The sequence below is a fragment of the Plectropomus leopardus genome, chromosome 18 (genome assembly GCF_026936395.1).
Source record: "Plectropomus leopardus strain MGB_pleo_1.0 chromosome 18, ASM2693639v1, whole genome shotgun sequence".
Lineage (NCBI taxonomy): Eukaryota > Metazoa > Chordata > Actinopteri > Perciformes > Serranidae > Plectropomus > Plectropomus leopardus.
In genome coordinates, this window is record NC_142193.1 from 13711836 (window position 1) to 13727410 (window position 15575).

Consider the following 15575-nt stretch of genomic DNA (forward strand, 5'->3'; position numbering starts at 1 on the left):
ATTGTTAAAAACTCGTTAGAAAAAAAAAGTTTTTCAAATATATCGACATGACTAAATAATAATACTTCAGTACTGTTTTGTAAATTGTAGATTTGCTTTCTGTAATGACTGCTGCATTAAAAAGGAAAGTAGCTAGTGGTTAAAGTCACTGATATTTTTTATTTGGGCATCTGAGAAAACTCTGCATTAATTAAGTTCGCAAATTGCAAAGAAATGCATGTATGCATTATGGACACCGGTGAAACTATTTTCCTTTCTGTCCGGGTGTTATTCAATTGTTACATCGCTGAATCAGCAGTCGATGTCAATTAGTGTAATAAACGGAGAGACGCACACCAGCAGCTCGTCCCACCGCCCGCCTGTCAGGTAAGCGAAGGAAACAGGACGCAGCTGCAGCGCCGCAGTTCACGGCCAAACCCTGAACACAGACACTTTGTTTTTATCACTCTTTCCTCAGACTCCTCCACGCTCAAACCTCAGCCTGTTGCACACTTTGTCTGGAGGCTGCTGAGTGCACAGCGCTAGGAGCATGGCTGCCATCAAGGCTTTGGAGCAGTGGTGTAAAATACAATGTGACGGCTACCGAGATGTGGCCATTACCAACATGACGACCTCTTTCAAGAACGGACTGGCTTTCTGCGCGCTCATACACAAGTACAGACCGGACCTGATGTGAGTATTTAACAAGTGGTTCAAATGTAAATTGCGATGAGGTTCAGTTGAGGAGGCGACTTATGTCCAGTCCTTGGGCAGCCTGCACACATTAGAATAATTTATTGTAGCTTTCGGTTTATATGTATCTTTTTGTACAATGTATTAATCTTAAAGTGGTCTTCTTTTGTAATCTTGATACGTTTTTTTCAGCTGTACTTGTAGTTTAGTTATATGGAAGTCCATTTCTGCCAAGTTAATGAAAAAATAAAATACCCTCGTTATGATTAAGGTCTTAAAAATAGTGACTTAGTATCACAAAATAATGGTATAATGGTAATCATAAAATTATGACTGTGTATGAAAGTAGTGAGAATGCATGTGAGAATATTAAGAAACAATATAGACTCATTGTTTTGCTACAGTTTCCAATTACTTTAAACGTTTGTATTGAGAAAGTAACTTAACTCATTGTTACCAGAAAGTTCTCATTATTTTGAGCTACTGACTCATTATTTTGTGAAAGTTTCTCACTTTTTTAAACACTTACTCAGTATCAGAAAGTTCCTTATTAGTTTTAGAACTCATTTTCAGAAAGTATGTCATTATTTTGAGATACTAACTCATTATTTTTGATAAAGTTTCTCATCATAATGACAATAGAATGACATTTTTTTCCATCACACTGGTGGGAATGGGCTTCCATGTAGTGAGGGGTGTTAGTTATGCTCTTACAAATGCTATTTCAAATGACATCTATCATGTAAGATATATTCCATTATCCTATATATATCCTTGATATATTTTAAATCTTCAGAGCCCAAGTTGGAAGAGGTTTATTTCCGCCCGCATGTCTAACTTCTTTCTCTGTCCATTGTATTTCTGTTTTCCCAGAGACTATGACTCACTCAGAGAGGAGGATGTGTTTGAGAACAACAGACTGGTGAGATGTCAAGCTGTTGAACCTTTTGTCACATTGAGTGGAATAGAGTTCATACTCGTGCTGTAAAATCTGATGCAGCACAAAACATCCACTTAATTAACCCCTTACACATGATGGCACATCCAGAGATACACCAGAGAGTGTTTGTTCTTGACTCGGTATTTAACAGATTGTTTAAATATTTAGCTATTTCAACATTTTAACAGCAGAGCACTTTAAGAAGAATTTTTGTAGCAGTTTTCAGGATTCCTATCAAACTTTCTGAATCTGTACTCAGCTTCTGTCCACTTGACCTAATTTATTTTGTTAACCTCAACATGACCTAAGCAGCACAGCTGGGGCTTCTCCATTATTTAGTCCTCGTCCATTTTACCAGCTTCCTCTGAGGGTTACAGGCCCTGCAGAGTGCTACAGTATGCACTCTATACGACTTCCTTGTTGTCTTGGATGATGCTGGCAGTGTCAGCAACAAACCTGAGCTCAGGGGAGAGGCTCTCCAGGCTATTCATTTTAAATGAGGCTTGCTATCCTCTGCCACTCAATCCTCATCATGACAGTTCACTTGAAGCCACAGTTGTTGTATAATACTTGGGTGTTACACAAGAAGAAAAACTTTAAAACAGATTTTTGGCCACAGAATAGTGTCTTTTATCAGGTTTTAGTTTTAATAAACTGCTGAAGATGCTCCCTGTACTGAAACATGAGCACATGGATGGCATGTAATTCACACCCTTCTATTTTTCATGAATAGTGTCATGTTTCTTCTTGCAGGTTTTTTTTCTAGACTTGTTAAATAAGAAATTGTGTGTGTTTGTGGGAAAACCAGCAAAACAGATCCTCACATTCTTTATCTTTTGTGCTTGTCTTTTATATTAGCAGACGTGGTATTCAGTAAGGCTTTGCTTTAAATTTAATGAGCATGTCCAGGCTGATCCTAAACAATGCCTCGATATCCTGCTCCCTCCATCCCCTTTCTTATCCCTACAAGCTCACAGGAAGTGTGCTATTCATTATACAGACTCTCTGGGCCAAGCCACAGAATACTGCAAGTCTATTTAAAGTAGACTATATTGTCTCACATTTTTACACATGGTGTAATTGTAGGAGCTGACATTGCTGTGCCCAGTGAATACTGTGTTTTTATGGGGCAAAAATGCTTAAGATGCATTTACTTTGTGCATCATACACTACCATTAAATTTTGGCAGGAGTGAAGGGCTGTTTGTTAAACTGTGACATTTTTTCTTTATTTTTCTTAAGGCTTTTCAAGTCGCAGAAGAGAAGTTGGGGATTCCAGCATTGTTGGATGCAGAAGACATGGTGGCTTTAAGAATCCCAGACAGGCTGAGCATTCTTACCTATGTCTCCCAGTACTACAACTACTTCAAAGCACAGCCTCCCAGTGAGAATACAGCTGCTTCAGATATCCTTAGCAACTCTTTAGGGTTCATTCTTCAACTATGGTCTAATTCTGTCTCGAGACTTTGAGAAAATCTGTTACATGTTTAGAAAAACGGAGTGATACAATATTTTCAGCAATATTATACATTTCCATATTCCTTTTAATAATAATAAAGTCATGGGAATGACGGGTGCAGAAAAAACATTTTCACATAAAAAAATAAATAAATAATGTCATGTTAGCTTGCTATAATGTCTAGTACACAGCATAAATGCTGTTTTCATATTACAACAAATCGGCCTTTCGTGTGACTATGGCTGTGTTTACCAAACGTACAAATTCTAAAAAAAAAAAATAAAAACAAAAATCCTGAATTAAGATTTTTTTTAAGATTGATGGAAATGCCAGTAACTTCAAGGAGCAAGTGCTTTTTTTGTTTGTTTTTTTTTGCGACAAAATACATAAAATATGAATATATCTTATAACACGTGATGCATTTCATTAAAATAGGTATTTATGTGTCATTGGTATTGTAAGTTAATATTAGATATATAATAAATGCAAAATTAAGCAGGGTTGATTGTCTAAAATTGGCCTCAGGGACAAATTAAATTTAGAAAATAACACCCATAAAACGCCACTTTTTTGGATATAATGAAAATATTGACTAATCTGTCATTTAATTTTTATGTGTTATTTTTTCTGTCCAATAGGACAAAAGTGAAAAAACAAAGAATATCTTTTTTTCCTCCTCAAAAATCACAATAGCTAAAGACTCACTTGTAGATACGTTTAACATGTTCATCCCTGTAAAAAAAAGTATACTTTCCTCAATTCAGGGTATTTTCTTACAGATTTCCTACATAGTCTGAGGTTAAAGTAAATGCTTTCTCTCCTGTGCTTCTCTTTTCCTCAGTGGGAGGTGTGAAAAGGCCAGCAGAGGGCTCCAAGGAGGAGCCATCGGAGAAGAAAAATCTCCCAGTAGTTGCCAAGACCTTTTTGTCTAAAACCGCAACTGAAAATCGTTTACCTTCTAGTCAGACCTCACCCAAGCTGGCCAGAGCTGCTGGTCAGGTCGGTACTCAGGTCAGAATACATAATCAAAAATGTGAAATTATAGTTGTGTACACAATTCAACTTGTTACATACAAATACTTTTTTTAATTATTATGTCTAAGAAAAAGGAATTTATTTATTTTAATTGGATAAGTTACATGTTACAACAGTTTTGCGTAGAACATTAACTCAGTTTTAGTTTTCTTCCACAGAAGGTGGTTCTGGCAGAAAACACCAACAAAAATGGAACTCTCAATAGCAAATGTGTTGCATGTAAGAGTCATGTTCATCTCGTTCAGCGGCACTTTGTGGAAGGCAAGCTCTATCACAGAAGCTGCCTCAAGTAAGTATTTTATCTATATTCATCGATACTTTCCTATCATTTTCTCTGAGAATAATTTCACATTAAGAAACTTCCACTAGATGCAGTGAATGCTCCAGCGTGCTTCATGCAGGAGGCTACAAACCTGGAAAGAATCCAGACACTTTTATCTGTAACGCCCACCAGAACAATTGCAAACCTTCCTCCTCCGAGGCTGCGATCAAAAACGGACCCGCCAGTTCAGCTGGGCAATTAAATAGTGCTGGCCAGACCCAGCCTGCACCACGCCCCTTTTCAGTGCTGTCAGCCCCACTGAATATTGTCCTGAAGCCAGTTAGTCCTACTCCACCTTCCAAGTCCTGGACAGCCTCAGCCCAAAAGACGCAGACGGCCCGGCAGAGGTTTTTCCAGGCTGCAGCGCCAATCACAGAGTCCTCAACAGGCAACAGGAAGTCCACAGAGCCATCAAGTGTTTTAGGAAGGCCAAAGGTCCAACTGAGCCCTGATGATGAGAAGAGCAAAGCCAGGACAACCATTGGAACGAAATTGGCAGAGGAAAACTGCAACAATAACAACAAACGTCAATTCACCATCAGAACAGCAGAGAGACGGTGGGTACTTCATGTCCTTTAACACCACTGCCTGTATGGTTTTGTAATGACTTAAGTTATTAAGGCTGATGGTGAGGGTTTCCTCTCTCTGCAGGTTTGGAGATGAGCCAATTTCAGCTGGCAGCCCCGGTTTGAGAAAAGATAAATGCAGCCAAGGCCCAGCAGGAAACAGGGCAGGACAACCCTCCACCAGCCAGACAAACAATAAGGAATCGCCATGTCTGAAGGCCATCAACAAAGACAACACAAGGCCAACAACTGTACACACAACCGCCGAAGGCAAGTTGTATTCATTTCAGTGTTTCTCGATCCATTATTTGACATCTAGCCAACACCTCCCCCCTCCAATTTTGTCTGTCTGTCTCAGAACGCATTCATAGAAAACAAAGCCCCTTTTGTCATTTCTGCCCTATTTATACACAGCAAGTGCATTTAGCATGATGTTAGCGCAATGCTGGATACTGACATTTTTAATTTCTCTCTCACACTTTTAATAAACTTTCATAGTTGAACTGTCATTCTCTTTGGATGGATGTGCATGCATGGGTACAGCAGCCTGACAGTTGGTAGCTTTGTAGACAGAAACACAATTACTGTTGGTTTTTGATAGAAATGGTCATCAAAATATAATCTTTTAGAGAAGTCTCCCCATCATGGAAAGTAATTATGTTGCCTGTTAATATGGACCACATATTGACCATGGATATTAGTGAAATCAAGATCACCTCTTGTCAAATTTTATTGAGTTTGTGCGCTTATCTGTTTGATATGCACAGCTTAGAGCAGCACTTGGATCTCTAATACAGATGTGCACGTGAAGATCAGTTACTTCAGTGCACTGTTGTGAGATCAGATAATAAATTTTAAACATTTTTTGTGACTTTCTTTCTATGAAATACTATAGTATGAGATTTTTTGTGACTTTTTTATGACATACAATACTATAGCATTTTTATGACCTTTAAAATTAAAGTATTATATGATGACATTTTGTATGACATAATATACTATGAATTTTTTAAATGAATTTTCAAATAAAATACTATAGTATGAGATTTTTTGTGACTTTTTTATGACAAACTATACTATGACATATTTATGACCTGTTTAAAGACATACTATAATAAGACATTTTTAATGAATTAAAAAGAAATACTATACTATGACATTTTTTTATGATGTACTATACTATGACATTTTTTTATGATGTACTATACTATGACATTTTTTAGAATATTTTTCTATGACGTACTATACTATGACATTTTTCATGACTATTAATGATAACTATACTAAATCAATTTTATGACTTTGATGACATACTATGCCATGACAATTTCTGTGACTTTTACTTAATAACATACATTGACATTTGCCTTATTATGATAAACTATACTATGGCATTTTTTATGATTCTAAAAAAAAATTTTACATTACATTATTTATGATTTTTTTATGATGCACTATACTATGAAATTTTTCATGACTTTATGACATATTGTACTGTGACTGTTATGACTTTTTTGACACAAACTTTTTGTGACATATACTATGACATTTTTTTTGACTACTAATATACTATATACTACTAATATACTATATACTTTTTTTTTTATACTATATACTTTTTTTTGACTTAATATACTAATAATAATATAATAATACTAAAATATATATATATATATATATATATATATATATATATATATATATATATATATGATATATTTTATGACTTTTTTCTGATATACTTTTCTATGACATTTTCTGACTTTTTCATGACCCCAGTATATATGAAAATTACTGCCTAGCTTTAAAAAACAGTCCTTGTGATAATGTCTCCCTGGTTTTAAAATCAAGTATGGTTTCAACAGTTATTCATGTGATTCATGTGATAAAGTAGTGATAAGCTTTCCTTTGTCATCATGCTTTTATACTCATATGTTATGTTTTCAGTCTTCTCTGATGTAATCATTTGTCTGCAGATCCAGTCTGGGGGCAACTGGAGCTCAAACCTGTGAAAACTGAGCTAGGTTTAAAGTAAGTATCCTCAATCATCTTAATATTCACTTTTACCTCATAACTCACTTAGGCGGGAGTGAGAATGTCACACAGGTGGACAAAAATGGCTTAAAGGATTTTTCTTTCAACACCCCTGACCATTTAGCTTATTCACTCTGCAGAATGCAGAATCACCGAACTTGGTCCATCACCGTTAATGTTGACTCACTGAGAGTGCAGGAGTTAGCTCTGTCCTCCATCATAATAAGCCTTGACAAGTGCCTGGCCTGAACTTTTCCTACTCTAACCTCTCTTATTTCAAATACCTGTTGTGATTCCTCCATTTCATCTTTTATCAAAATGAAAAGGTGAGACCTTTTCTTGTAGTTTTATTCTTTATGTTCAGCCTATGGTGTACATTGTGTACTTAAACACCTTTTATAAATGGTAACATCTAAAGGCTCACTTCATTGTGTCTTTTTAACAGAGATCCTGTAGCTGAACCCTTTACTGAGCAACATAAGCCAGGATTCATGTCTACGACTTCATCTAATGTCCCCATCAGTACAACAAGGCCTCCCTCGGCTCCAGCATCTGCAGCACCTCCGGTTAGCGCTGCTCTGTTTGATCCGGCACACTTGAGGCAAGTGTCTCCCCAGAAACCTCAGCTTGATTCTGGAAACCTTGGTGAGTCCCTACGGTACATTATAATAAGAGACATCTGTCTACCTGCTTAGTCAATTTGTAGTCTGAGTGTCCATGTTCAGAATTTTCTGTAATGCTATTTGTCAATAATGAGCTTGTGGCATAGAACATAGTGCATAGAACATTTTTTTTTTAACTTGTCTAGGCAGTTCCCATGCATAAAATTAAGTGACTATCTCTACATGTCTGTTTTAAATAGACTATTTGCAAATTTAAGTCCAATATACCCTTTTTTTAGCACTGTTTTTGCATTTGATCTTTTTATCATATTGATTATGGCTGCTTAATGCCTTAAGTTAACCATACTCAACATATTAGCTAAGCTTGTTAGTATACTAACAAACAGTTTAGGTTGATGATGTCTTTAGTTTTGGAAGTATTTGATCATAATCCAAAGTATTCAGGCTGTTCTCATTTACTATTTGCACTGATACCCAATAAAGTAATGCACAATAATCTGTAAATATTCCACATAATCATGAGTCAGGAGGCTGTGATCATCTGACTTACGAGCTGCAGGCTTTCCTCCGTCATATGATGTGTGCAAGGAGGAACTCAGGTTACATAGTATGAAGAACAACAAGGTCTGCATAGGGAGGCAGTAGGGGTTGATGAATGGGTCAGACAAACAGGACTTTGAACCAGACGACTGTTATTTGTGTCCCATCTGAAAAAAACAAAAAACAAAAAAATATTGATTTATTTCAAGTTACATACATCACATCACAAACCTTGATTCTTTTCCTAAACCTAAACTAACAAGTAGGGGCGCTAATTTGTAAGAGATAATATTAGCTGTTGTATGTGGACACGTTAAAGTCTTAGACAAATAAAGTAATGATGACCTGATTATGGTGCAAGAGGAAAAGTCAGAGGACCTTAAAAGTGATAACAATCCATCCTCAGGGGGACATGAATGTCTGTACCCAATTTCACGGCAACTGATTCAGTAGTTTGACTCTTCAGACAAAACTAAAAATGTCAACCTCATGGTGGTGCCAGAGGAAAAGTCAGAGGATCTCCAAAGCCATTTTGCCTCACCTTCTGGGGACTATGAATGAACAATGTGGTGGACCAAGGGATTATCTGTGGGTCTGAAAAGTGGAAGTCAATGTGGTAATAACTTAAACCTGCATTCCTTCAAATGGCCCGCAGGGGGGCAGTTTTAGTGGTTACAAAAAAAACTCTAATTGTATAGAAGTCTATGAGAAAGTGACCCTACTTCTCACTTAATTTATTACCTCAGTAAAGAGTTTCCTAATGAGTTTACAGTTTTGTCTTCTTCAATACAGCATGATTTTTTGTAAATTATGTTTATAGTTTAGAGTGAAATGGAAGATAAAGCAGTGTATGCTTTAGGATGTGGCTACCTTGTGATTGACAAGTTGCTACTATATTGGTGTCCTTGGGTTCTCAGTCAGAGTCGCTCTCGGCTCCTCCACATCAAAAACCTCTGGCTCCAAAAAACCAAGATGGCGACGGCCACAATGCCGAACTTAAGGCTTTAAAAAGGTAGAGCAAAGTGGCTACATCTACGTAAACTATACAGTCAATTTGCTTGACTGACTCACAGATGTTCCAACATTTCCGTACCTTTACACCACTACACCACAAGCATGGCTAAAAACAATGCTGACCTGAGTTTTTAGAACCCTTCATATGTTTTTCAGTGTTCTGCTGAAACAGAAAAAGGCATTAACAGATCAAACTCCCTACAGATCTCCAGCATGTAAACCTTCCTGCCTTCCCGTCCTTATTTTAGGTTTTAAACATGGGAGTCACTCGCCTGTGAAATCCCCAACCAGACGGCCAGCTGTGGAATCTATTAGCTCTTCGACGAGTGCTCCAGCCAATCACAGAAATTCGTCAGGTTGGTTCTCGGCTTTTTAAAAATGTCATCATCAAAGCCACACGTACACAACCTCAGCCATCTTGTTGATTTCATATGAGCAGTCATTTTTCACTGGAAAAAAAATCAGGTGAAGTCATATGTGACAATGCTTTTCTGAAAAGCTGCCATGAAAGGACTATCTAATCCTATTTTATCTACCTCTTAGGTGCTAAAAAGGGAAAGTATTTGTCACCCACCAACGCCTCCAGGACTGAAATGAGGTCACCCTCTGTAAGTTCCCTCCATTAAGTCTCTTAAGAGATTAATTAACAGCTCTACAAATATGCTTTCATTATATTCCCAGTAAAAAATGGACGACCTTCTTTACATTTAAGCGTCCAAAGTCGGAATTTTCAAATTAAAGTTATCTACACTCTTAAGTTCTTTTTGTTTTATATCAGGTGAAGTCTTATCATATTCCAGTGGAGCAGATTGAGAGGGAACTGAATGATATTGAGACAAACGTGGCTCAGTTGGAGAAGGAGGGTGTGGAGCTGGAAAAGAAACTCCGAAGCTGTGAGGAAGGTACTTTAGTCCCGTCACTCTTCCTTCCTCTCCCCCCCTTGCTTCCTTTTCCTTGTTTAGACACAAAATCGAAGCCAAAAACAAGCCGTGCAATTTTGAAAATAAACACTCTCTCAAAATCAGTTATTTAGGGGCGGTATGTGTCAATGCAGTGGTCAGTTTTGCTCTCTTGCAGTGAATAACCTGACTGATATTTTATTGTATTTGTGCAAACTCCTAAATCCCACTGCTACTTCAGGGAGAGCATCTCTGGTGCAGAGTTGCATCCTGGTTGCTTCACATGGGACACACACACATTCACTCGACATCAGCTGGGGCTGGTGTGTCTGTGTGTTTGTGTGTGTGTGTTCGGGGGGGATTTTCCTGCCATTTCTATTACTGTTTCTGCAGCCAAATGAGGTGAGAGGCACAGACAGCCCACAGGGATGTTGCTTCTCTTTTTGAGGTAGTGGGAGTAGGGGGCCTGATTGCTTTGCTCAAGGTCAACATGACTTGGGTATAGTAATATATATTCTGGTCGATTACGTACACCCCCCCACCTTCAACCTACCCGCCACCCAGGAAGTCTGAGCGTGGAATCACTTGCCCGGAATTTGACATCAATTGCACACCACCTACGAGATCATCTACTTCTCAACTTGTCGTGTAAAAACTAAACCTTGGTACCCAAGTTTAGGATAACATCACATTTGTTCTGGTGATAAAAGGATGTAGACTGTCTTACCCTAAACGCTGTCCCGATTAGTCGTTATTATAAATGTGGCTTTGGTGTATGTTTTAAAGGATTAATTGGCATTGGCAAATATTCACTGAAAAAAATCTATTGATCCACCTACTCTCGTATTTTAGTCTGACTTAGAAAAGCAGAAAATGCAAGAGTGTTGCTGTGTATATCAAAATACTGAGGTGGACCAGAAGAGTCTCTTCCCCATGAATATCACTTTAGGAGAATATTTAAACAGCCTTTAACATTTTATATAATATATTAATTATTGCTCTTTGGGTGAAAAAATCAATTAAATCCGGTCCCTATTGGATTTTTGCTAAGTCATCATCAAATAAGGGATGAAGACAAACCTGTGCTTCATCATGTATTCCCTTTTTATTACTCTTCATCCCCTGCGTGTTAAAGCTTGCATATTAAGATGAAACCTGCAACTGTTAATTGGCTAATCAATTAGTTGTCAGCTATTAAATTAATCCCCAACTAATAAGACGAATCTATTGATAGGTCTGAGTAAAATATACAGAAAAAAATAAGTAAATATAATCTGACTCTAGTTACTAAAATTTGAATATTTTCTGGTTTAATGGTATATAGTTCGGTTATGGACTTAAAAAAAACCTTCTGAGGTCGTCATTCTGGACTTTGCAAAAAACTGATACACATTCTTTTACCACCTTATAGACCAAACAACTAATCCCGTCATTGAGAAAATGACAGATTAATTGCTAATTAAAATAGGCCTAAATAAGACAATGTTTTGGGGCATAGATGAGATATGGTACTATAGATGGGAGTTCTTGGACCTGTGTATTTAGGGCTGTAACTAATGAGAATTTTAACTATTGATTAATCATTTCATGTTTTTTTTTTTTTACATAAAAAGTAAGAAAATCATGACAAATGCTCATTATAATTCCCTAAGGTGACATTTAAAATGCATGTTTTGTGTAACCAAAAGTAGAAAATCCAAAGATATTTGGTTTATCTTCATTTGAAACATTTGAAAAACTGGAACCGGAGAATGATTGGTATTTTTTTTAAAAACTGGCTGAAGCAATTATTTTGGTCGACTAATCATTTTATCTTTAATTTTGTATTATAGAAAATAAACTGAATCCAGTGTAAGATAAATAATTCCCCCAAGCTTTCAGTGCGATTAAGGAATGTTATGTTCTTTGCTGCAGTCTGTGCAACAGAAGGGATGACTAATAATGTTGACACAGGACAGCACAGGACACAGGACAGTTTTATTCCTCACTGTTGAACATATGTTTGTTCTGCAGCACACAACAAAAATTCAACACTCAATTCCTTAAATTTAGCTATAGCACTATTGGACAGACATCTACATCAGTAACTTTTGCTGAGTGGTGCACATCATGTTATAATAAATCAAATGTTACTAATAATGGTCAGACAATGCATTAAGTGTTAAGTATCAGATTTAAGACAATGAACGGATCAGGACTGCGTATTTTTGGCTGCTACAGTTCTTTCAGTGAAGTGTTGACATGGTCCCAGGAGGTGAGTCACCCTCCATCTCAACAATCCAGCAGCCGGCTTCAAATCAGCCAAATATATATATAAAAAAACCAAACAAACCCTAATGTGTTATTGCCCTTAATTGTATTATTGTGTAACTAATACAGTCACATAGAAACAAAGAAGTGAGCTGGTGAAAATAAAATGAGCTCTGATTCTGGATGAGTGGAGGCTTTTTGATTTGTTAAATTAAATAAAAGGATGTAAAATGTCTGTTTGTTTTCAAACAACAATTAAAATATATAATTTGAATGAAAACAATTAATCTACAGCTTGCTCTTTGACCTCACTCACTGCATTATGATATCAGGAGAGCATGGAGTCCAAACTGTATTTAAATACTGCTGTCTGAACACTGGAATCTCTGAGCTTAATTTGTCCCTGCAGAATTATATTTACTTGAAGTGCAAGTCATAAACATTTAGTTTAGTTGTGTTAAAATGTAGTTTGCTGAAGCAGATAATAAATGCTATTTTTTTCCCCAGAAATTTCTAGAAGGCTGACAGGCCTTAGAGTTGTTTATTATTTTGTACACTAATTAACCACAGCTGGTTCATGAATGTCCACTAGATATGTTACCATTAGTGCTTCGATATTAGAACTTGACCATTATAAAAGATTATCAAGGGTCACAGATAGTTTCTCAGTGCATTACTAATATTTATGTGTTCTTCAGAGGGGAAGGGAGACATATTGATGGATCCACTGATGGTCGATTGGTTCAACCTGATTCGAAAGAAGCAGATGTACATTAGAAAGGAGTCAGAGCTTGTGTACATGTAAGTTGTTGTACTGTCTATTTAAACATCTGTTTCCATTGTTAGTTCCTGTTGTAACTGGGTTTTTTTTTTTAATTTTTATTTTTTATTCCTATACACTTACATAATGCTTGTTATAAACCAAATGTGTTTGCAATTGTAATTGATCAATATTAGTTTGTGGGGTGGGGGGCATAATAAAGCAGATTTATCTTTTTATATAAATGATGCATATGTCAGAGCCAGGACTCAAGAACTGGAGCAGCAGCAGCCAGGTGTGGAGGGGGAACTCCGCAGGCTGCTGGAGAAGCCAGGTGACAGATCACACACACTCTTTTCAACATCAGCTCTGTTAAGGCTCTTCTTGCAACGCTTAAGTTTGTCAACTTGTTATCACAGATCATTTAAAGTCCAGAGCGGAGCACCAGCGGGAGAAGAAGTTGATGCAGAGGCTGATGGAGATTGTGGATGGCAGGAATGCAATAGTGGAGGGTCTGGATGAAGACAGGCTGAGGTAACACGATGCTTTTAGGATCCTTGATTTTAGGATTAATTCTTACAGTGATGGGATCAGTAATGCAGAGCGGTACTAATATAACACCTTGATATGCAAACAAAATGTTTAACTAGAGTTTTATTTTTGATTGATTTCAGGGAAGTGGAGGAGGATCAGCAGTTGAATGAAATGATGCAAAATCTTGGTAAGTATTGCATGAAATACTTTTTATTTTAGATGAGATACAAATTGGAAAGCATCATTCTAATATGCACTATTTTTTGTGAATAGGGGTAAAGAAAGCCAAAAATAAGAGGAAATCCTCCATCTCAAAACTTTTCAGGCGAAGAAGTAAAAGGCGAGTGGAATAATCTTCAAGGCAATTTTTACTATATTTGCATTATTGTCCTGTATGCATTATCAATACTCATTTTAAAATGTTTTAAGGCTTTTATATTTAAGTACTGCACAGTGTGCTAATGAAAAGACAAATGAAAAGACGTCAAATTAGGGAAGGATAATGGATCAAAACATGTTACATTTGTTCAAAGTTCACCTTCAAATCTTCGTTTGCTGAACATTTCTAGCTCATGATTCAATCTTTGCTTTTTTCACAATTGCTTTAATTTTTTTTTTCCAAAAGATGAAAATGGTGCTTAATTACTGTTGCAGCTGCAAGCATTTCCCTTATATTGATTAGACCTCAGTAAAGGAGTGTAACAAGGAAAAAGCCATCAATCATGGATATGTTTGTTATGTTAAGATTCTGTATATTTATTGAATGATTGGTATGAGATTTTTAATTAATAATTTTCGCACATCAGCTTGCACTGGGTCAAAAAAATGGATGCTGGGTGTTAAAAACACAAGCTATCATGGTTTTCTTATTACCGAGTGAACACTGGCTGTTCCACATGCAAATATGAATGAGCAGAATAAATGTGTAATCCTTCAACAGTCCTGATCCCAAATGAAATTATTTCAGTATTTTTTCAATAATGGATTTTAACAAATTTCCTATAAGGATATTAGCCGGAGAAAAAAACGCCCTGACAATTAAGTTTGAATGGCTGTGGAGTGTAAAATGGAGAGCCACACATGTTGCAGGCTGCAGATCTTCTCTCACACTGTACTGTAGGTGGCAGCCTGGGTATGCTGTATCACAAGGCAGGAACTTGGAAATCCAATTTGCCACAGTGCGGACAGTTAATTTCTTTGCTAATTTTATAAATGCTGCAAAAATGTTCAGCTGTGCTGATGCAATAATGTTATGTGAAAGAGGATTAGGGTAGAGCAGTAGCTTATGGCCGAGGAAGGCTTATAAACTATAGGTTGTATTGAGCTCTTTATCTTCAAACTGGGTTTAATTAAACATTACTCTTTACTAATATCTGCATCAGAAATGCTCCGCACCTGAGCTATTAAAATGTTCAAACGTTGTGTGGAGTCGGTCATGTGTGAAAATGGCATTCGCAGTGTTTGTAAGGAATGTACTGTAATGTTGCTTTTTAAGTGTTACTGGATGTTCTTGTACTCTATTTATAGTATTTTTAAACTTGAAATCTGTAGTCCAATAAATCCTTTGAAGATTAGCGTGTATGAGAGGTTGAATTATTTACTTAACAACTTCCTTTGGCACACATCTTTCTATTTAAACACATCCTTGAACTTTTTTTATCACCCCACTTCCCCGTGTTGCAAGCTTCACCAACGACTGTTGATTCAACGACTGCCAAGTTAGACGTCCAAGAAACCAACAATGCTGTGACTCTTGTGCATAAATCGCAGAGCTACATTATGTATGCTTTTAATAAGTTTTTTTTTCTCTTCAGGACAGCATCAAGATAATTCACTGGCATCAATATATCGCAGCTACTTATAAACTACATATCCCTCATTTTGAGATGCATGAAATTGTGATCATGAACTTGGAACACAATCTTTCT

At 36.7% G+C, this 15575-nt stretch overlaps 1 protein-coding gene across 3 annotated transcripts; it reads left to right on the plus strand.

Moving 5' to 3' along the window:
* The first annotated feature begins 388 nt into the window (after nt 1-388).
* Nucleotides 389-15228, plus strand: micall2a (mical-like 2a). 3 transcript variants are annotated; one of them, XM_042505808.2, is made up of 17 exons: nt 389-672; nt 1546-1594; nt 2854-2995; nt 3912-4081; nt 4264-4394; nt 4475-4984; nt 5079-5263; nt 6970-7024; nt 7473-7672; nt 9453-9560; nt 9748-9812; nt 9983-10106; nt 13052-13154; nt 13374-13447; nt 13533-13647; nt 13788-13834; nt 13921-15228. In XM_042505808.2, the coding sequence occupies exons 1-17, from the start codon at nt 530-532 to the stop codon at nt 13998-14000; spliced, it is 2301 nt and encodes a 766-aa protein (XP_042361742.1). In that variant the 5' UTR covers nt 389-529; the 3' UTR covers nt 14001-15228. The 3 variants fall into 3 exon arrangements, with proteins under 3 accessions (XP_042361742.1, XP_087925383.1, XP_042361743.1); XM_088069257.1 differs by having other exon boundaries at nt 3912-4069; nt 4267-4394; XM_042505809.2 differs by having other exon boundaries at nt 390-672; nt 3912-4069.
* Nucleotides 15229-15575: the final 347 nt, after the last annotated feature.